The 23,558-nt window shown below is 42.6% G+C and overlaps 1 protein-coding gene across 1 annotated transcript; it reads right to left on the bottom strand.

Moving 5' to 3' along the window:
• Window positions 1–968: 968 nt before the first annotated feature.
• On the bottom strand, window positions 969–9,902 carry GEM (GTP binding protein overexpressed in skeletal muscle). The gene is made up of 5 exons (XM_063391076.1): window positions 9,745–9,902; window positions 7,701–8,043; window positions 4,517–4,593; window positions 3,828–4,032; window positions 969–2,214 (listed from the first exon to the last, which is right to left on the bottom strand). The coding sequence occupies exons 2-5, from the start codon at window positions 8,032–8,034 to the stop codon at window positions 1,937–1,939; spliced, it is 894 nt and encodes a 297-aa protein (XP_063247146.1). The 5' UTR covers window positions 8,035–8,043; window positions 9,745–9,902; the 3' UTR covers window positions 969–1,936.
• Between the last annotated feature and the right edge of the window lie 13,656 nt (window positions 9,903–23,558).

The following is a 23,558-nucleotide window of genomic DNA, read 5'->3' as shown; positions in this document are numbered from 1 at the left end:
TAAGGAAATGTGCTGGTTGCATACAGCTATACTTTCAGTTCATAAATATAATCTTAAAAACTAATTTGTGCAATTTTGTTTTCATTTTTAAATGGGGGAAAGGTTCTGAAATCTAAATTCTCTAGATTGCTCTGGGTTGACCTTAGCTTACACTGTACACTGACAGCTCAAAAGCGCTCATCCAAAATCCAGCAACATGGAGCTTGCCTGTGCTTGTTTCAAGAGGTTTCTTTGTTCTTGTCAACACTTCATTCTAGATCAAAATTTTCCTTCCAGGGAAATCTTAATACCATACAAGCATTGACTCATTCTACAATGGGTTGTTTTACCCTTAGAGAGCTGCTAGAAGTCATCTTCTCACCAGAGGAAATTGTGGGCAAACACTCAGCATGCTCATTCCTGTCCAGAGCCTTCAGTACATGAAAACTGTGCAGTCCAAAATGGGGACTTATTTTCACCTTATTACTATTGCATGTTTTTGCCTTCATCATCTGGGAAGATGAGTTACCAGGCTGGAGATTTGGCTTTTCTGAGTCACGTGGCCAAAAATGTAATGGCTGTACCTCTGACCAAGCTAGCCAAGAGGAAAATAGCACAAGTATGCCCAACAGTAAGTGAGGATTGGGGCACACCATGCCAGCTCCCCGCTTTCTATCCTTGAATGTATCATTTCACTTCTCTTCACCTCCCAAATTGGGGTAACAGTACTCATCTACATTTCGAAAGTGTTTCTAAAGGCCAAACACCTTTTCTAGGAGTGATTTATTTTTAACTCAGTCACCACAACCCCATTTTTATGTGAAGGATATTGTGCACTAGTCTTTGAGGCTCCCGGTTCTTCCTACCTTGAGATCCTGGCTTGCTATGCAGCCTGTGTTCAGAGACTTCTCAAGCAGCAAACTCGCCCAGCATGCACAATGTTTTGTCTACTTGAAAACTTTCTTAGGGATTTTCTACTGAGGCTCAAAGGCAGTCATATATTTTATTTATTTTATTACAAGTCATGTAAGTAAAAATTTGCATATCTGAAAAAAAGATAATAGATAGAAAACAGTAATAAAATTAACATTATTATCTTAAGAAAATTGGTAATAAATACATTTCCCCTCAACATTAAAATGCTTGTTATTTTGCACAACAATAAATACAGCATAGCTCCAGCATAGAGAAAGGCCAAAGATGGATACAAGAAGTCCATGTGGTGGCATAAAAAAGCTCAGGTGATTTTTAAAGGTTTGGCATCCTGCACTTGATGCACGTTGATACAACTTGCACTTTAATTTTAATTTTACTATGATTTTTAAACAGCCCCATAATACAAAAGTATGAGAGGAAAATTTGTTTGATTATAGGAATTTTTCTTTAAATATTTCCAAAGTAAGAGATGTGTAAGCTCACTGAAACTAATCCTCGAAATAAAAAAAAATACTGAATAGGTGTCTTTGTGGTTAATCTACAAAAATACATTTTCTTTCAGCTGTGGGTGCTCAAGCCTGACCAGTCAACTGACAAGGGACCAATCTCCAGTCAGTTCCTCAATTCTTTACACAGTTTTGCAAAAGAAATATTAATAACAAGGAGAAAGAGTAAAGACAGTAGTATTCACTTCCCAAGTTACGGCATTTGAGGTTCTTACACTATTATCCAAAGGTGAGAGGAGAAAGAGCAGGTGTATTCCAGAACAGTTCCCAGCATAACTTAGGGTCATTCTGGTCTATACTTTCCTTTTAAAATTACTGACAAAGGAAAAAAAAAAAAAAAAAAAAAAAGGAAGAGATATTTGCATGCACTGTGCTGTTCTTATGCCAGCACATATCATCACAGCTGTGAACCTAAGTCACTGATAGCCCAATCTAATATAGATTGATTGATTGTCCTATGACAAAGTTAGATAATGTCCACAAAATGCCACAAGCTCTGGCAGAGTCCAGTGTTCTTAAAGTACTGATAGGTCATGGCAGGACTTGGACTTGAGTTTGAAGGCCATGTTCTTGTTGTTCTTGGCAACTATTTTGCCCCAAAACCGCCGGGCTTTCTTGGGGATGCTCTCCCTCCGTTTCTGCAGTGCCAGTCGCTTCTCGTTCTTCTCCTTGCTGTCCCTCCGGAGCCGGACCTGCCGCACGATGCCCTCGAAGAGCTCCTTCACGTTGTGCTGCACGGCTGCCGAGGTCTCAATGAACTTGCAGTCAAACACGACGGCACAGGCTCGCCCCTCTGCAAAATCACAAGTGTGACATGGGGTCACAAGGCCCAGGGAGTGGGGGGAGCGGGGACAAGCTGCCACGTGTGGGGGAGTCAGAGCCACCAGGGAATTCCTCAAGCCTGATATAGGCACAGATAAGTCTTTAATCACTTGATGCTCCCTGCTAGCCCATGATCCATCTGCCCCGTGTCACAGCTGCTTCCCAGAGGAAGTGGGGGGGGGGGGCATGGGGAGGTAAATCCCCTCCCAGTAAAGCCCAGCCCGTGCTGCTGGCTTTGAAGGTAGCACAGAATGATGGACTTGAGCAGAGACACTGACGGCTGGGGGTCAGCAGTGCCTCAATGCACCTGGCCATCTTGGATGAAGACTCCCTCAAGCTGCACTGAAGGGTGATGCTGGCACTCTCCAGGCATACAGCACTGGAAGCAGGGCACTCTCCTCCTTGATGGGCCATGGGTGTAAACCAGAGCCTTGGAACTGTGGCAGTTTCAGTGAGAACAGGCATGTGTACATAACCTTTAACAAAAGTCTATGGCTTTAGGGGTACATCTGAAAGCATAGTTCTCATTCTCAACTACCTGAGTCTAAGCTAAACCTGACAGCTGTCTTTCCCACACAAGCCAATCTATTGTCTTCTGGCTTGCTGTGAATTCATTGCCAGGGCCACTAAAGTGACATGGATTCACCTGCCTTCTTTCTAAAGATCTTCCAAGCAGGGCAAAGAGGAACGAGAAGGCAACCCTGGACTCCCTATGAACCCCTCAGCTCAAGCTCTTCACTTGGGGCAGCTGTGACAGGAGCCAGAGGAACAGCACACACCCACAGAGAAAGGGAAAAAAGTCTAGCTCATCTGGGAAACAGAAGAGCAGAACAGCTGGAGAGAGAGGAAAATGCTGAGCAGAACCCATGTTTCTGATGGGCCAAGACAAGAACATCTAATGCATGGCTGTGTATTACGGTGTGCCACCTCAGCCTTAGGGAAGACTCTCCAAGAAGAGATTTCACTGACTACAGATGTTGAGAGCCAGCAGCAGCGCTCCCAGCAGTCTCTCCATTCCTATTTATGGGCTTGGTGGTTATTCATTTGTGTGCAGCCAAGGGAAGGCTGATTTAGCATCCCAAAGCCAGGCAGTAAGGAGACCTCTTCTGAAAGGCTGCACAGTTCCTGCCCAGAGTAGCAAAACAAAGATTTAGAGGGAATTCTAATTCATCAGGGAAAACTGATTACAAAGAAGAGAATTTTTGGCAGCAGGAGAAAGGGGGCTAAACTTGTTAAGCATAAATAAGCAGCGGGAATCCAAAGGGTTTCCAGCTACCAGAGAAATCACATATTGCAGTGGTCTTATACTAGGAGCTGGAAGGGAAGAAATCCCATTTATGATGGTACTTAATAAATATAGAAGGTATTATCTGACATACAACAGTGTTACCAAGGAAGGCTTAAGGACCTGGCAGACCCTTCTCAGTCCTCTGCCCTCTGTTCCAGTCCTCTTTTATTTTATTACTCTTTTATTGCCCAGTCCTGATCACAATGTACTCCCTCAGCCAGAGCACTGCAGCTTGTCCAAAAGCTACTAGGTGACTTTTAACATTTATCTCAGGTTTATGTTCATCATTTCCTTACCTGCCACTGAAACTTCACGGCACCTGACAAGGTCACTTTTGTTGCCAACCAAAATGATGGGGATATCCTCCTTCTGGCGTGCCCTGCGGAGCTGTATTCGGAGTTCAGAGGCCTTCTCAAAGCTGGCTCGGTCTGTGATGGAGTAGACGATCAAGTAGGCGTCTCCCACTTGCATGCAGTGGTCTCGAATCCATTCTCCCTCACGCTGTTCAAAGGAAATGGTCAGACATCGTTATGCCCAGAGCAGATTTTACTTAGAAAGTAAAACATTAGAGAGTCCAAACGCATTCCTGCTGTAAACTGTAATGGGTATGTATGGTTTGAATCACAGTTATACTGCAAGTAATTCCAATGTGGTGATGGTATGAATACTTCACCACAAAGGAGGGCAAAAACTTGCCCCAGATAATTTATTGTTCTGGCTTTAGACTGGAATGAACACAGTCTGGAAAGAAAGCTTGAATGTTTTGTTTTACCATTAAAAAAATGAAGACTTGCACTTCTCAAGCTCACTGTGCAGAGCCATTAGGCATGCTTGCCTTGATGCACAGAAGGGTTAACCCTATCTCTTCCCTGGTTCTGCTGTATGGAAACACCTATTTTCTTTCCCAAAGGAAACTGACTTTTTACATTAGCAGTTATTCATATACACTTTCCTTTCAGCATTTGACTAGAACAAATTAAAGTACCTTATTATCCCACATGTCCAGCAGTATAACAGTCGCACTTTCCCCATCCACCATCAGAGCTCTCTCATACGTGTCCTCTGGAAAGAAAAGCAGAAAGATTGGTGATATATTATTATTTTGTGTCATCATATACATTACAAAATTCCAAGTTGTTGAATGTGGAGGATTTGTTCACAGAGCTATTGAGCCAAATTTTAGGCCAGCTCACATCCAGTTCTTCCCTCATTTCCATCAGCATTGAATCTGCACTCTGTTCATTATTGGTTGCCTTACTTTCCATGATAGATGAAGGAGGCTGAAAGATCAGGAAACAAAATGTTCATTATTTTGGCTGATAGTCTCTCTATCTTATGTGGGAGAGAGAAAATAGAACCAGTGGAAGAAATAACCAAAGGCTGAACATTTGCCCCATGGGAGCAGCAGAGTCCAGCGAGGCTGAGTAATGGAAAATATTTGCTTTCACTTTAGCATGGACAATTTACGGGTGAACAGTCACTGTGCTGAGAGCGATAAAGTGAACAGCCTACCAAGTGAGGAGGACAGGGTGTTGTGAGACTACAGCTGTGGAGTTTGAGAGAGACTGAGACTTCTGTTGCACACTGTCTCCCACAATTTCCACATCAGCTTTGATGTTAAATAGCAGAAAAATTTAAAAAGCACAGGTCAGTTATTTTGTACTGCAGCCATAAAAATTCATACCTAGATTATAAATGTCATATGGCAAAATTTTGCCTAGATTTAAGGGGGCTGTTGCTACTCTGAATTTTGATCAACCCTTGCTGTAAAATCTGCTTCAAATATCAATCTTTCTTCTCCCCACAGCTGGGGGGATGAGCAATGAGGGGTTTGGACCCATTTCTAATCTCACACTGCTGGTCAGTGAAAAAAAAAGTCTTAAGGTACTGCAGCATTTAAAGGATCTGTCCCAATCACACAGATAGGGTTGTGTCTAATCTGTGCCTCATAAGACTTCTGCTGTGCACTAATGAAGTGAACTTTCCCCTAAATTTTAATCAGAGCCTTTCCTCAAAGATAGGGATCTACATCCCAGCAAAAGAATAAGCTGAAAATATTACATATTTAAAATAAAGTCAAATGGAGCCCATGCTTAAAATGTCAAGACTAAAAAGACAGAGCTAATCACTAGGAGTGGTTTCCCTTGACATCCCAAGAGTATAAGTAAGACTTGTGTTCATGAGTTAGCTTCATCTTACAGTCAGTAGCAAAGCCTCTCCATAAAAGCAGCTGTACTCCTCTGTGAACTGGCTACCCTAAAACCTGTCCTCTCATGTAATAAAATTTCCAGTGTGTAAGCTAAAGTTCCAGTTTGTAAAGCTAAAGTAAATAGTTTCTTCAAGTGACCGAGCATCTGTGTGAGAACAAGCTCCCTTCATACCAGATGACAAAATCCAGAAGAGTCTTTCTGCACTGCATTACATATGGAGAAGCTACAAATGCATAATCACACTCCTTGAAAATACTATGTCTAAATAGTCATACTCAGCACTGATTTGCACCTTGGTCAGTTCTAAGGAACTTCTGTAGAATATAGAACACACTGAAAGTGAGTTCTTAGTTAATTTCATGCTGTTATCAAAGCTGACACTAAAAAAGGAGAGAGGTAACAACAGCAAGACTTCCAATTATCTCTTCAGAGCTGGCCTTGAGAATCTGTCACTGCTATGCTCCAAGAAATGCTGCTAGGGGTGCAATGGAAAGAGGAAACTACACAGCTTCACATGAAGGAAAATAAAACTGCCTGACAGGGGTGTGCAAAGCAAATCAGCTGCACTTCCTGCTGGCTTGTCCAAGGATCCTACTCTACTTCAGTTGTTTAGCACTAGAAAAACTTTTATCAGAGATACTCCAGGCTGAGGAGCCGGTAGAACAATGGAAAGGCAATGGAAAGGCTCTGCTGAAGGCAGAGCACACCTAAATCAGTGAATTTCAAATCCCCCCAAAGGCACAAATCTCTGTGTAGCCAATCTGAGACAGCAAGCAATGAAAATGTGAGCCCAACCTTCCTGATACTGGCTTTTTGAAATCCTGGGCAAAGCTTCCCCTAACTGGAGAGTTAAACACACAAAAAGAAGCTGTCCTGCCTATGCCCCTCTGAAGGCTGGAAGAGAAGCCCAGAAATTCTCTGTAATAGCACTGGCACCATGACACCTAGGGAATATAGGCAGGAGACAGAAGGGATATGGGAGAGACAAAGAAAGCCCTTCATAGTGACAAATAAAACCCAACAGCAAACTGCATGTCCCCTGAAAGCAACAGCGACCACGTCCTTAGAGACACAGCAGAATTCTGTGGCAGCACAACCCTGCCACATCAACATCTTGCACACAATATAGCTCAGGACTTGGTGCTACAGCTTTGCCTTCTGCATGGTCTGATCTTTGGGATTAAAGAACACTTTGTAATCCTAAACATTGCAAGGAGGAAACATCAAAATGAGCCCTACATGTCATTATGTTCCATACCATCCTTAAAATAATAATGACACCTACAGCTTGTGTCTTTTGGACGATGGGCAACAGGAGCTTTCCTACTCTGTTGAAGGACCTTCATCTTTTTTCCTCCTGAAGAAGCCCATACTGTGCAAGTAACATGAAGCAAGGTTTTTGTTCAAATTTTTATATATTTTACTCAAAGTCATACAGCTTGTGCTAAGGCAGTGTGTTTATACAGAAAGGCTGAGATGACTTCCAATAGCAAATATTTTGGAAGTGGCTTTCTCTTTATATATGATTTTAAAGTATTTAATTCTTGTAAATCAGGAGGACCTTCAGTTGTTTTCTCTCCCACAAGGAAAGCTCAAGTCAGCCCTGTGATGCCAGTGGTGACATGAATGTTGGACCAGCAGGAAAGCTGAAGACTCTAGTGTAGCATCATCACATTCAGGAATGAGGCAGTTTCCAACAGGTATTTTGGAATGAAATAGCATGGGAATCTGAACTGCTCTCTTTCAGTGGCTTTCAGTCATTGTTGGAGAGTATCTTACTCAGCTTATTTTGCTTTCTTGTCCTCTTAAAAGAGGTGCTTGAGTTCAGTTTTGATGATCAGACCCAAATGGTTGTTACCTCTGCTTTATATTAAATGGCCTCTCTCTTTTTCTGTGCCAGTTACTACAGGCAGAGCTGACTGCAAGCAAACACCAACACCCCAGGACATAATTACCTACCTCCCAGCACCTCACAGTCACTGTCAATGCTATCGTGCACCCCTGCAAAGATGTTGGCCAGCGAGGACTTCCCCACGCCGTGCTCCCCGATCAGCACCACCCGGTAGCAGCTGCTGCCAGACTCGGAGGAGATGACGGAGTCGGATGACTCCGAGGACCAGCTCCTCCTGTAATATTCATCAGGGCTGATGGTGTATCGTTTCTGCGGGTTGTACTCATTGGAGTCTTTCTGGACCAGCAGGTTCTTTCCATCAGCAGGGATGCTCCATCGCTGCTGCTGCTGGTGCAGACTGCTGTTGTGGGTGCGACGCATGGTAACGTTGTTGAGTGTCATTTTTAACCCCTAGTGAAAAATAGGGAAATCACAAATGTTACCCACAAAATATTTAGAAATGCTGTCTTACTAGCTTCAAGGGGCCACATCATGCTCCTCTGTAGAGACCTAATATGTGAGAAAAGAAAAATCATCCTTTCTGCACTCTTGTGTACTTGGTGGTGCACAAAGAAATATTTTGGTTATTAGCTAATGAAACAGAGCCTGTTTCCTAGGGATAATACCACCCTTACATGCTGAATCCTATCTTGTTTAGCCTTTACTAGCTCAGGGCTGTGCTAGGTGTAGCCCAGTCCTGGAAAGAGGGAGGCATTGCTGTGTATCCTCTCTCAGGAGGAGAAGGAAGGGACAGTGCTCACCACTCCAGTCCTACACAGCGGCTGCTGCCGAGAGACTGCCTGTGGTACAGGCAATGTTCACCTCCTTTTGGCTTGGCTGGGGACAAACAGACACTGGTCTCAGTTGCCTCCAACTGCCAGTGCAGCTGGGTGTACAGCATCTCTCACTGTCACAGTTAAGAGCTGAAACTCTTGGCAAAGAAATAAGGCATAATTCACTGCACTCTTAGACAGCCCTGGTACAAGAAGTCATGCAAGCAAGTCTTGCTGTGATGGGGTGGATTTGGGTCTTGTCTGTGGCCAGGTAAACAAAGAATGATTCTGCCTCAGACAGTGAGGTTTTGGCTGGTAAGAGGGAGGACATAGTGAAATCCAGCAGCTTTCTGAGGAGGTATAATTTATAGTCTCTACAGGAGATATAACTGGGAAAAAAGGCTCATTAATTTATAGATATTAAATCAATAACTTCATTACTGCACAATTAATTAGATAAGTTCACTCTTCTTACATAAGCATAGCTCTTAATTACATTTTACTCAGCAAACTCTATTTTACCTTGCTTGGAGGCAGAGAAGAGTGATGTCATTCTCCGATGCCAATAGCTACCATTTTTAGGAAAGTTACTTTGATGCATTCCAGCTCCCAAAGTGACCATTATTTAGACATTTTTCTTTTTTGCCCTTTATCTGATGTTTCTCTCTTCCATATCAGTAAATTGTCCATAAAATCCACCCAACCACTTTCAAACCTCAATAATAGGTGATGAACAATAAAAACTACAGTAAAGCAACACATACAAATTGCTAGTCTTCTTCATAAAAATCTGCCTGAAAACTTCTGTGAATAGATTTCCAGCAGAACCTAGGACAAATATATAGAAGAAGCTCTGTCTGAACTTATTACAGCATACACAATATTTTCTCAGTGATGTACAGTACTTTGGGGCAAAATGAGATTGTTTGCGCAGTCCTGGTCACAGTAAGTTTGTCAGCAAGAAATAGATCTAAAGAAGATATCATGCACTAAGCAAAGGCTGCTTTGCAAAGAAAATTAAATATTTACTGTGGTTGAATTCTAAAATGCACTTTTTCCTTGAAGTATCCCCATTGAAAAGACCAGATGAAAAAGTCAGATCTCATTCAGTCAAACGACAGAGAGCAACTCACACTCTGCAACAAGCAGTCACTCACAAACACAAATATTTTACAACTTAGCCTCTAACAAATTGTCATCCTTCATTAAAAAAAACCCAAAAGAGTCCCTGTCACACTCTGTGCTCCAAGTTCAAACTGGTTTTGCTACCCCATACTGCCTGTAGCTGCCTGGGTCTCCAGCACCTCCAGGAAAAGACTGGGTCCAAATCCACTCTTACTTGTGCCAGGCTCCTGCAGCCAGTCCCGTCCTTTGCTCCCACAGCTCCTCTCTCTCGGTGGGCTGTGACACACTGAGCAGCTCTGCCGAAGTAAATCCTCCCCTGCTTTGAGGCTGCCTCTTTAATTCTTTCTCAGCAAACCTGGTTTATATTAAGCCCATCTGAACAGAGACAGGGCTTTTCCGTGACGTGGCTGGCCTTTCCATACAACAGCCAGCCCCCAGCTGGGAGGAAGCAGACATGCAGGAGAGAAAAAAAACTTGCAAACAATCTCAAAAGACTTACTCAAAATCATGTGATTGTTTTAATATTGCCAGTAAAATAAACACTTTTGGTTCTTGCATGATGAAAACGGGAAAGTGGAACAAAAACAAATAATACATGGCATTTTGCCTCTGACAACTTTTAATTCAAATGTTATCAAAATTAATGATGATTTTTAAATTACTTAAGTTTATTTAATGCATGAAATTCTGTAAATGTATTATGTATCTGTTCTCTGTCTACAAAACACATATAACCCCCTGCTGGACAAAATATTTTTCTGGAATAAAATACTTGAATGTTATTTTTAAATTTTTTAGAAGTAGGAATATTCTAGGGGCTTTGTTGGGGTTTTGTTTGCTTCTTTGTTTTCAAAGATCCAATATTTACAAACCTGTTATTCTCTGTCAGCCTCCAAGTGACTGCACCCAGTCTCCTGAACTGTATATAATCATCTCTCTCTCATTTCTGCTTCAATATTTTACTACCAAGGGCTTGAAAAGGCATCCAGCTATGAATTCAGGGTTACTGCAGCTGGATGTCGAAAGATGCATCAGGACTCAAAGTCTGCACGATGCCACAGCGCTGATGCTGTGCACAGGAACAATCACTATATCATGCACATGCCACAAACCCAGGGTCTGGTCCTTAGATTTTTATAGCCTCATTGCGGATTGGCAGAAGAAATTCTGCCAGAAGGAAAAATATCCAAACCTGTTGAAACTCGTAACAACATACTTCTTCATTAACAAAGGCAGAGTAAGAAACTGTTTCAGAATTACTTGGTAGGGCTACTTCAACTTTTATATAAGTATACATAAACCCTGTAGTCAGCTCCCAATTATCCAGACTCTGGATTAAATATAATGAGGTCCTACAGCTTTCTTTTATAGTTACATTTTATATTTACATTTATATTTACAATCTCCTGGTCCCTGAATCTAATATGACAAGTTCTTATCCTAGAAAGTCTGAACAACTTTCACTTTAAACAGGGGAAAATAATTTTTTTTCCATGTTACAAGCAAGCAAATCTTTAACTGACAATTTACCTTTATTGAAGGGAACACTGATGTGCAGAAAACACCTCTTGTTAACACTGCAATTGAAATCTCCTTGCTTTGTTTCCCCTTTGGCTTTATTGTATTCTTGTGTCTTCCATGAGAATTTTCATAGACCTCCTGAGCCATTCTCAAGTTTTAAAAGCCAAGAGCTTTTCACAAAGTAATAGGTGCTCATCAGTGTACATGGAAATTATGCAGATCTACCAAGGGTAGAATTTAGCAAAAATATGCCTGATTTTCCCTCACCTGTATTTCAGTGCTTGGCAGCAGCTAAACTGGCCCCAGGTCCTGCATCTTCACCTCACCTGTCTCGTACACATCAGGCTCTGGGCCTCTGCTGCTGAGTGATCATCCCAAAGAGCACAAAGTGCCACATCCCTCTGTGTGCAGAGGGGCTTGTAATACTTACTGCACAAAATGTAACTCCATCTCTCTCCAGGAAGGTTTGTGTCATGGACAGTACTTAGCAAAAATACTTTTCCTGTTGGCATACTCAACCGAAGTTGCTCGTTTATTTGAAATATGCTGTAAACCGTGAGGGTGAGTGGGTGGTTGGAGTACTATGCTCTGCACCTCAGGTTTGCATAGCTCTGTATGAGTTGTCTGTAATTTGTCACCACTGAGTAAAAAAGCAAAACCTGTCCGCTGCAGGACTGGAGAGATTTATGGCCAGAGTGATTGCAGCAGAGCTGCAGGCTCTAATGTTTCACCCAAATGTTTAACATATATCACAGCAGAAAGTTCAGACAGAAGAAATAAACCCAAGTCAGAAAAGCCTTTGTGTTTAGTTGTAGTTACCATTAGATTAGGAATGGCTAGATGTCATCTTTCATATCCTCTTCATAAAATTCAAGGCAGACAGAAGATGTAGTGTACAGTCTCTCCAGAACTGTACGCTATATCTCTTCCATAAAGCCATCCAGAAGGGTTGTCCCTACATGGCATGAAGAGCTTGTACTTGGGGAACTTGCACATGTGCTCTCCTTTGTACTGTCTCTTCCGAGCCTACTCTGATTTTCCAACTGGACAATTAACTCTCCAGGTCCCATTCTGCACCACACATCCACAGGATGAAGCGTTGTTGCTCCTCAGGGAATGCCGTCAGCACTCAGGAACTTCACTCACTGTATCTGTGGGGGAAAACCTTTCTTACTTGTTTTTAAAGCTGGGGAGAGGTTCAGCCTTTTTAGCCTCTGGGTACTTACTTACAAGGGATAACAGCAGGTTGATTACTGAATATGTGAACTGAGCCCTTCTCAGGGACAAAAAGCAATCCCACAGATTGATGGATACTGTGCAGTCCCAGTCTGTTCAGCCCTTTTGCACTCTTTGCTGGTCAACACCTCTGCAAGTCTGTGCCTGCCCAAGGCACAGGCACGGGAAGAGACAAACCATAAGGCCAGTGCTGTCGCAAGGCACACGAGGGCTTGAACGTAACTGCCTGGTGCAGTATCAAAATTCAGAGGCATTGTTTTTCTTCCATCTTATCCACTCCATCTTTCATTAATCACATCTTAAAGGAATTCTCCCCAGCCAGGATGAAGTAAACTTTGCAGCTGCAGAGTAGCAGCTCTGCAATCCTTCCCCAGCCAATTACAATTAGACCAGGTGATGCCCAGAGCAACTAGGCAGAAAATTTCCACTGGATATAAAAGCAATGCTTTTTAGCTCACACTTAATTAGCCAGTTTGAATTTATGTATATTATGGGAAAAGTAGTTCCTCAAACCTTCTGATGTAAGTGTTGGCCACAGAGAGGACATAAATCATCTTGGAGTAGGAGGTAAATTCAAGGGAGGAAAAAAATAAAAAAGGGAGGAAAAACAAAATTCAAATTTCTTTCAATGAAAACTGAATGCAGTGTGTTTGAAAGTGCACTTTCTCCCTATACAATCCAGCAGAGGAGTTCACCTTCATCTTTTCCCTCAGAAGGCCTGACTTAGTAGACTTTGTTCCCAATAGTGAGTTGCCTGCACAGGCAATGAATGAGGTCTGCCTGCCTTATTCTCCTCCAGACCATTGTGGCATTTCACATTTTGCTCTGCTTCTCACATCTGGCAGTGCTGGCAGGCCCCTGGCTATTCTCAACCCTACCAACAACAGCAGCTATGGACAGAAATTAATTTGGGTGCTGGGCTGGATGGTACTGGACACACGGGGAGTGCCCACAGTCACTGCATGCCCTAGGGAAACTGCTCCATTGTCCCCATTCATTCCTACTGCAAAGGCAGCCACAGGCAGCTTGGTGAGCAAATGTAGAACAAAAGGCAAAAATAGATGTGGGATGAAGCAGCACTGGGCCCACAGCAACGGGATCCTTGGATTATTTACACCAACTGATGTCTGCAGCTATGCCTTTGCCTATCCCAATTCACAGCCAATGACTTGGTATGAAGTTTCATACTGACTGAAAAAGTACAAGGGATCAAACACTCTGAGACTGGGATGGATGAGGTAGGGAAAGGAAGGATTATGTGCCTAAGGTAAATTACTGAGAGTCTTAAGAGGGGGATAGGACAGAGAAAGACACCAAGAAATTAAGGAATAATAAATAAAACATTGATTCATATTAAGGGAAACAATCAGAAGCACCTGAAAGTGCCAGCATCCAATATAAAAAATAGCCATTGCTCTTTTCATTGGAGTAGATTTGGTAGACCCTGTTCCTGGAGTGGCTTCCAGGGAGTACTGAATTTGTTCCACCAGCTTCTTTCCTTCCACATCACAGCAGCATTGTTACAATTCTTTAACTGAGCACTAAAAGCAGAACACAACCCTCTGGTGATGAGCAAAAGGATAGGGAAGAAGCCCTGATCTGCACTCCTTGTGCACAAGTTAGCTGTAAAAGCCAACATTAGAGCTCTCAGGGAATAGGATTGCCTTTAATCAGCTGACTCATTGGAGAACCCCTTATTAGTCTATTACTTGCAGATAATCTGGATTCTGGTGGACCAAAAGGAACATGTGCTCTATATCTGTGCACTGCAGAGCTTTGTTGACTATAACCAGGGTCCAAAGGTATTTTCCCCATTAATGCATTAAGCCAGCACAGTGGAAGACTCAGCACAAAATGAGAAATGAGTAGCCAGGGGAAGCAATGTTGTTCAGTCCATAATAAAATACAAGTTACCTTTTAGTCTAGTTAACTGAAAAGAAATTAAAACAACTGTCAGCTTTGAGGGGAGAAAAATGAGCAATAATAGAGAGTAAATGGCAAAACTGGATTATTTCAGTGAGAGTTACTCAGCAAAAGGACTGCTTATTTCCCAGCCTTGCTCTCAATGACGTTAATGAATTCTGCCAATAATTGTTCAGGGAATGGGATTAAGTCAGCTATTACATAAATACATGTCCTTTTCAATGCACATTTTTAAAAAATCATAATAACCTAATAATAGTAGGATGTGAGCTAGCCATAAATGTTCTTCAAATACTGAGCCAAAAAAACCTTTAGATGAATGGCAGTAGCACAGAAGATTTTTTGCAGCTGGGATCTTTATAGTATGCCACAGACCTCCATGCAATCAAGTTCAGGAGCCACTGTGTCCTTTGCAAATGCAGGATTCACAGAATTTTATATCTTGATTTTACACCATTAAGTGAAGATGGTAATTAAAAATAGGCAACTGCTGCATCAGCAAACCAAAGGTTAGAAACTTCAGCAGAACAATGATCTTGTTCTGATCTTCAGAACTGTTGGAGGGAGATCCAGAAAAAGGTATTTTGCTCCAAAAGCAATTTCTTCTTCACTGTGGTGTCCAAGACTCTTACAATGAGTGCAGCCAACAATAATTATCAACACTCAGGCATACCACAAAGGAAGCCTTCACAACCCTGCCAATAGAAGAAAATCTACTTCAAAAATATTCCATGTTTTGGCCAGATCTTCACTTTCAGGTCCTGATAGCATTTATCTATACAACAAGCCAACCTGGGATGAGAAGACAGCACCACTGAGCTCTCTGACACACCTTGGCTTGCAAAACACTTTCTGTCTTGCATCATCAAAAAATGTTTTGGACTTGTTGTCTGAGTGAGGTCCCATTGCTGGGTTGGGGCTGACATGGGGTCCCAGGCAGGGTGGAGGAGCCCTGGGAGGGTGGGCAGGGTTGTGGGTCTCTTCAGGACCCCAACCCCCACTTGGTGCCCTCCTTGAGGAAGGGTGGTGGCACATGATTGACGCAGAGCTGAGTTTGCTTGGGCTGGTTCTGTCCAGGTCACACTGAGTCTGCCACTCACGTTTGCACCAGGAGAGAAGTGACATGCTAAAACATAAGTCACAAAAAACACATGGCAGTGGCTAAACCAGCTCTTCCTCCAAAACATCGGGTCACAGCTGGGGTGTGGTGTCTGGGTGTCATACCCATCCCCAGCTCTCTTTACTGTGCAGTCAACCAGCAGGAACAAAACCACAGCTAAATATGGTCTTCTGGAGGGAGCTCTCATCCCTCCCCGTTTGCAGTATCGTCCCCCCAGTGTCCCTGGTTCAGCGTTCGGCTGCCTGCTTGCCACACTAGCACCTAGTAAAGTGGTGCTTCATGTGATTGCTCAGTGATTCACTGCCTTGTTTGGATTTTCTGGCTCCTGGGCTCATGTTTATCAGCAAAACACACACTCTCCAGTGTCAGGCTCTAAGCGGATTGGAGCCATACAAAATGCCTTTGAGCAAGATGCTCTATGCAGTCAGGCGTAAATAATGTCTATTTAATTGAACAACAGCACCTCTTTTATTTACATGGCTTTACCCTTATGTCATTCATCATGTACTTTCCACTTTCCAAAATGTAAGATGTGATAATGAACATATAACTGAAGATATGTTCTTTTCTTTTTGAAGATCTAGTTCTTCATCTCTGTTGTACTGTGTTCCTGGCAATTCAACTGATCACTGGGCCCTGCAGGTAGGATTCATTTCACCTCAGTTAAACTGCCTGCCTTGTTTCCCAGAGCAAAGCAGGCAGGTGGCTGCTTTGCTCCAGTAGCTCCAGGTGATTCATCTAACACAATCACCCCTTCTATCAAGGGTGATTCATCTAACACAGGTTGCATGAGTCATGGAGATGCCTCTCTCCCCACTGACAATAGAGGGTTAGGGAGATAAGTCTCTCTGCAGTAATGCTGGTTTTAAACTGCACTGGCTGAAAGCTGTACTGGCAGTCAAGTGAAATGAAGAAATCCCTAATGGCCTAAAGGTTAACTTTTATGATGATTTTTAGTGATGTCCTTTTCAAGTGGGCAGTAAGTAAAACAAGGTTTAAGGTTTAATAATTGCACATGGTTAGAACTTCCCTCCTCCAGTACAGAAGGTGCATAAATACACAAGCAACTTGGCTATAAAACGGGAGAAACCCGTACATGTGCCATGTTCACCATGGATGGCAACATGGTTTTTTTCCCAGTAGCTGCTGAGACACTTCTGGGGAGGAATTACTTCTGCTGCCCTCCACAGTGACCAAGCACCAACTGCTGTTTCTTCACAGCCTCAGACATATGGAAACATGGCTTGTGGAGTTTTCTGCCCTGCTTCTGCAATCCAGTGCACGCTGTCAGTGCTTCACTACGGACATGTCCTTGCTCCATCCAAACAGCCTCCTGCAAAAGGGAGATCACAGCCAGCATGTTTTTCAGGGAGCATACTCAACAAAACAGCAGCAGTTACAATGCTGTCAGCTTCAATATTACACTGTAAAGCCAGTTTCTTGCCACTGAAGGCTCTTGCATTCTGTAGGAGCCAGAAAGGGGTGGCACAGCTGCAGCAGGATCTTCTTGAGCCCTCTAGCCAGGACACATGTATGATAATGCTCAAGCTTCTGAGTGACCTCCTACAACAACTGCTACTTTGTCTTTTGCTTTCTCTCTATTGCTTTAATCAAATTTATTAATTTTGAAAGCAGGCAGTAAACAGAGGAGCTGGGCATAGAAAGAAAAGTCATCATTAATAATTCTAATCAACCATCGTGATGACTAACAGAACTTCCAATAGTTTCATTGCATTGTGCTGCAGTGCAAATCACATCCCTACAAAATGTGCTGTTCTGTGCTAGTGTGCAGGACACCACCATCCTTCTCAGCAGTGGACTCTGCAAGGTCTCTGTCATGTTTTTCCTCCTTCACAGCAATTAACACATCATTTAATACTTTCTGAGAATTTTCTACACTAAAATTTCTCACAAATAAGGGAGGACTTTTTCTCATCATCTCACTGAGCATACTACAGATTAAAAGACATAAGTGACTAGAAAAGAAAATGTGTCACTTGTGTGTCAAGCCCATTTCTCAGGTGAGCTGCACTGAACTGGGTACCTGACATGCAATGCACCATGAAGTACAACATCTGAGAAACTAGCAGGGAAAAGTTCTGATTTTTTGAGCCTGTGGATGTAGATTAAGCCCTGTTTTTCACAGATCCTCTGTGTTACTGGAAGTTTTACCACTGGTCAGGCTGGCAGTTTTAGAAGCTAAAAACAAAATAGCTAATTCAAAGTCACAAGCTCAAGGAATGTATTTCTAGCATGACTTATAAACTAGATCTGCTTGTTGGTGTTCTACAAATCTCAGTTCTATGAGCTCACATTTGGAGCTGAGCAAGCGAGGCAGCCACACGGCCCCACTGCCCCTCCCACTGCACCGTGCCCTCTCTGCAGCCCTGGTCTGACAGATTTTAAACAATTCTGTCATGCTGTAAAGTAAGACCCACAAACATGAACTGAGATGATAAAACATACCAGAGTGAACAAAGACAGAAGCAAGGGGGAACAATACGGACACATCCCTTTGCAAAAGGCAGAGAAAATATTTTGATCTCCTAGCTACAAGCCTACTCCTGGTTGACTTCTGACCCAAGACTCTGCTGCTGACAATTACATCACCTCTCCTGGCCAGTATAACGCTGCTTCCAGTAGCTCTTTGCCTCGTTAGCAGGGTATGCAGAAAAGCAACTTCATCTCAGTGGAAGGAAATGGGCTCCTTCAGCAAGGAGAGCAGAGCAGCTAGGTAGGATTTGGCACTGGACTGCCTCCCGTGCTCTCCCTCCCTCCCAGCTTAAGGAAAAGATGAAGCTAAAATGAGAAGCACCTTTGGGGTACAAAACATTCTTTTGTTAGAGGATCACATGGAAAAACTCTGTCTGATGTGTACCTGAACATCTTCAAATATCTGCTCCAATGAAATAACTCTTTCTTCTCTCACACTGGTATACACCAGAAGCCACCCTTAAATTTAGTCAGAGTCAAACATAACTGAGATTTTAAAACATGTCTGAATTATGGAAAGGCAAAACAGCAGTAAAAGTCCATGTGTTCGACAGGGGATGAAGACTCTGTGCCCCATATACCTGCACATTTCTATTTCAACAATATTGCACAACACCTGGGCTGGATGCTCACACTTCTCACAGAGAACAGAACGTATCTACTGCCTTCACTACCCTGGACTCTCTCCGTTGTCTTTGCTTGCCTCATTGGAGGTCTTCAACATCACACTGGATTATTTTCTGATTACACTGCATGTAGATTGTTAACTTGTTGTCCTGGGGTGACTTTATGATACTGAATTGTATCCCCATTCATCCATTTAGCCCAGAAATAAGTTCTGCATCTTTAAAACTAGATCTGAAAGCACAGAGGGGGAAAAGGAGAAGTGGTGAAATTTTTTCACAGCTGCATTCAAAACATAGAGATAAGCAGTGCTATTGGAATACTCCGCTCTACAGACAGATGGGGAGCTTTCCCTTGCTGTTTTCTCTGGTTTTTCTCTCATTATCTGAGGCCAGAAGGTTTTTTTGGAACTGTGCAGGCACTTTTCAGTCCAGGAACACCAGGATTATTGTCCGGGGGCCTCCCAAGCTGCACTGAGGTTGAGACACTGAACCCAAGCCCTGGAGAGGCTGAGAGAAAGGCAAAGACACACCCACAGAAAGGACTGAACCACAAAAGGGCTCTCTCTGTATTTGCCATCTCTTCAGAATGATGAGGGGTTCCATTGTTTAATATCATTCATTTTCTCATGTTTGTGAATGCTTCGCTTGTTAAATAAAGTTTTTTCCACTTTTTTCAAAGGATGTTTATCTCCCAAACAGGTCGAGGGAATGGCCACTTGAATTTGCTTTTTAGAGGGACCCCTTCAGAGGTTTCCTCCCAAATTTGCCCTAAACCAGGACACTTGTTAACCTTCTATCTGAATAAAAAAATTAAAAACTAAAGAGAGAAAGAGGTCAAGAGACAGAGTGACAGAGAGACACAAGTCCTACTTGTACAGTAGACTTCTTGAGACCATGTAGGTTCAACAAGTGTCCCTAATTTGCAGATAGTATATCATCTTCAGAGTGTCATTCACACTTTTTACATTGTCAGGATCCCGGGAAAGTGCTCTCTTTGGAGGCCCTTAGACTTCCAGTTCCCAGTCTCTTATTGCTTACAGCCATGTGACTGTGTGACTATAGTAAGGAACTGAACCTTCTGAGCCCAAAGGAGCTAGGAGAGACCCAGCTGCTGCACCACTCCAGCCTTCCAAAGTGTTTCTCAATCACCATGAACATAACAGTCCCTTTTCACCCAGCACACAGACAGGGGAGGAATTTCTTCAGCTTCCTGATAAACCAGAAGTTTTCCCATGGGTCCCCTTGCACTGGCTGACTCCAAAACCCTTGCAGCTCTACCTGAAGTGATCATCAGCTGCTCTGCTCACATCGGGGGCTGAGGAGCAAATGTACAAAGTCATGTGTGGGCTTCAAAATTCAACAGAATGTTCAAATTCAACAGGAAAGGGAACCTGCACATTCAGTCAACTTGGGACTGAAAGTCTATGGAACTGGGATAAAGTGGGGATGAGGCTGTGGAGATGAGAACAGCCTCCACCAACAGCATTTTATCAGTGATGAGAGTTGAGACAAGATGAGGTTACTTCTCTCTCACTCAGGAGGCAGTCAGGTTTTGGAGATATCAGACACAAAATGCAACCTTCTGTGAAGGACATGCCTGGCTTTCATGCCACTGGTTTTTGGATTTTTTATTTTCCACGTCTGAAGAACAGTGGAAAACATTTTGCTCAGTGAGGAGAAAAGTTCCTGAAATTTAGAAAAATGCAATAAAAAGTCATGGAAGTGAAAGGGCAGATACTTAACAGACAACATGTGAGAAGTGAACTATTTAATGGGTTGCTCCATATCTTGAATGTACTCAGCAACACTCTGCTGTTGGCCTTAACACTAAGTTCATCTCCAGACCATACCAGTGTTTTCTCAGTGGCAGCTGCATGTATCACTGGTCCCTCCTGAAGATTTCTCTCCACTTTCCCCAGTTCAGTACTAAGGGAGCTGCCTTATCCTGGTCCTGGCTTGGTCTAGAAGTAATGGAAGTAGCAATCACATATCATTAAAAAAAAAAAAAAAAAAAGAAAAAAACAGTGACAGTGACAGTGACAGTGACAGTCATGTGTGAAGTCTGACAGCCACACCAGTCCTGTGCATCCTGTAGCAATGCAAAAGACAGAATAAACCAAACCTCAGACACGAGAAACTAGGACACAGTGCCGTGCAGAGTCAAATACAATGCACTGTCTCTAATATTAATTACTAATTATGTTAGAGCTGTACAAATCACCTCGTAGTAACCTTTTTATTTATTTAAAGCCTGCGTCACTACTTTAGTTATTGCCTTTCCATGATGTACTTGTGGAGTGTATACCTTCCTGCAAATGGAGCAGCAAGTTCCCAAAACCCACCTGTTTAAATACACAAACTCTCCCATATGCATTTGAGGGAAAAGTGATTTGTCAAACCCCAGCATACATGGAGAAATTCCCGAGCAGGTTGAACAGACCCTCCTGCTTGCTGTCACCTGGCCAGCTGCAGTGGAGGGAAGGAGCTGCCAAGTTCAAAGCTTCATGAAAACACTCGCAGCTGCCACAGGCACTGTCTCCTGCAGGGCTCAGGCAAGCCAGGTTCTGCCTGACTGGGAACATGAAGGAGGCCATGGCCAGCCCAGAAAATTTGGGGGTCATCATCATATTGTTACATATTCAAGCCAATGCGCTTGTAAGAGATAGCAAACATTAAAAAGCTCAGTATAAGCTTTTATTTAATGCAGCGAGCCTAAAACATCTTAACGATATAAATAACCACTACTAATACTTGGAGTTACCCAACAGCTGAACTAGGTTATACTTTTTTTTGTTGTTTAATTGGGGATAGCCCAATATATAAATAGATTGTTGTTATGTTTAGCTGGGAACAGGGATTAGAGGCTTTACACAGGAGTAGATCCTGCTTTCCACTTTGGAAATAGAAAGAGATTAACTTGACAACAACAACAGAGCTCACACACAGTGACGAACCAGCGCGTCGCGGATTTCCCTCCTCAGGGTTGTTTGTCATTGACAGTCTGACATCTGGTCTGACATCTCTGCTGTTTGTGTCATTTCCTGTGCTTAAAAACGGCATCCCTTAAGTATTACGAGACAGGTAAATACTCCAAGGGAATAATGCTGAAGATTAATTATTGCTGACACCGAGGGCATACTCCAGGTGTTAGAAGGCACCTGTTGCCCTCCTCGTGCTGCCTCTCATTAGCAAGGCACTCCCTTCAGAGCAGCAGCACTTGGTTTGCAGTGGCTGCACTGCACAGTTTTGTTCAGACATCTGGAGCAGATCTCTGTGTCATTAGGTCTTTGGCTTTAAATCAGTAATGACACAGGCATAACACAGTGCTTGTAAGGAGTATTGGAAAAAGCACTTAAATTATTTAAAGAAATCATAACTGATGTGGAAAATATTGTTTAAATAATAATTGCTTCTAACTGTTTAAAAGAGGACTTCTGAAATAGTTACAATGCTGGAGACTGAAACAATTGGAAACAGCGTTATTATTGGTTGACATACAGAGTCAGAGACTAAGCTGCATTGTGCCAAGCACTATACAAACATATATCAAAAATATAACCATTGTCCCAGGCAACTGTCAACCTCATTATTAAACCAGAGGCATGGGAAACAGAAAGAAAAAGAGAGAGCACTGGTCAACAGGAAAGGCAATGCCCAGAGCAAATCAACATCACAACAGGCATCAAATAGACACAGAATAGTCAATTACTTATGCAAACTAACAGAAAACGAAATAGATCTGTGATCTTGTAAGGATCTTTTAGGCACAAAGGACAGCAGACAAAGAGGTATGCAAGAATGAATACTAGATAAATTCTCCTTCATTGCTACAGATAAGAGATTTTGGTGGGGGAGCAGAGTGTAGTACATTTTCTAGCAGAATTCTAAATAGCTTTGGGGCTTTCAGAACACCTTTACATTACCGATAGAATTTATTATCCAGTTTTAGGCCATGTTTGTAATAACACAACATTTGGTCTCAGTTTGTTAGTCTGAGTCATGCTTGGATTTCTCAGAAATAGGAATCACAGAAAAGAACACCTTGCCACTATTTAGATTTTTGTACCTTTTTTTTATTTAAAAGAAATGTTTAGAACACCTTAATCTAAGTTTCCAGAAGTTAACAATAACTTCTTGATGCCCTTGTACTTTAATACTTTCTTTAACTCCTTTCTTAAATCTTGTACCATAGAAAAAGGAGTGTCAAAAAACTAGTTTCTTTACCAAGCCCATTGAGCTAGGCACAAAAACCTGTGCCTGGAAACATAATTTTTTTTCTATTAAAAGACCAAAGACTTTCCTATGTAAGAGCACAATGAAACATAAAAACAACCACAATGGAAAAAATGGAATAGATTTACAGTTTTAAAATAGCATGCATGATACAAAAGTTCATGGTTCTATTTAAATTTCAACAAAAAAGTTGGGTTTTTTTTTTCGTTACTGCAGAATGCATTCATTGTGGGTTTTTAAGTGCCTCGATTTAGAAGTTGAAGGCAATTTTTATTAATAGCACATGTAATCCCAATACAATAGATTCCTGTGGCAGATTCATTGGCTCCTTAAACAGACATCCCTGGCATCAGTAGAAAAAAGGGCTGGAAAGAACTGTTTGGCACGGGGGGATCCCCATGGCAGCGGGGTCCCTGCTGGCAGTGTCACTCACTGCCCTCCCACGGGCAGCATAGGCTGGAAACTGCCTGGGGCCAAGGCATGGATGTGCATCCTCTCCCATCTGGAAGGAGATTCCACACATGGAGATACTCATGAGCCATGAGGCTTCCTGGGTCTAAAACACTGGGGCATGAGGACCTCAGGATGCTGTGCCCCTCAAGAGGACACACTCAGCCATCGGGAGGCAGAGTGAGCACAGGCTCAGTGGAATGTGAGGAAAGAAAGGCCACCTTGTTGGCTGCCACTGGCTGTAGCTGACAGCTTTAGTCTCTGTTGAATAAACCCTGTTTATTCTAAGAACTCTGACATGTAGCACGTGCTGGCAGAATAGGACTGACACCATCACTGCAGTCCCTCCAGTTACTATGTAAGGATGCAATTTGTGTCAGCCTTTTCATGGAAATAGTTCTTATGAGCCAAGCAAGAAGAGAAAAT

The sequence above is a fragment of the Prinia subflava genome, chromosome 1, assembly GCF_021018805.1.
Source record: "Prinia subflava isolate CZ2003 ecotype Zambia chromosome 1, Cam_Psub_1.2, whole genome shotgun sequence".
NCBI lineage: Eukaryota > Metazoa > Chordata > Aves > Passeriformes > Cisticolidae > Prinia > Prinia subflava.
This window is presented reverse-complemented; position numbering and strand designations above follow the sequence as displayed.

Coding starts and splice junctions, on each gene's coding strand:
- GEM (XM_063391076.1), bottom strand. CDS start 8,034: ATGACACTCAACAACGTTACCATGCGTCGCACCCACAACAGCAGTCTG. Junction 4,594..7,700: donor TGACTGTGAGGTGCTGGGAG/GTAGGTAATTAT, acceptor TTTTCTTTCCAG/AGGACACGTATGAGAGAGCT. Junction 2,215..3,827: donor CCGTGAAGTTTCAGTGGCAG/GTAAGGAAATGA, acceptor GTGATTTTGCAG/AGGGGCGAGCCTGTGCCGTC.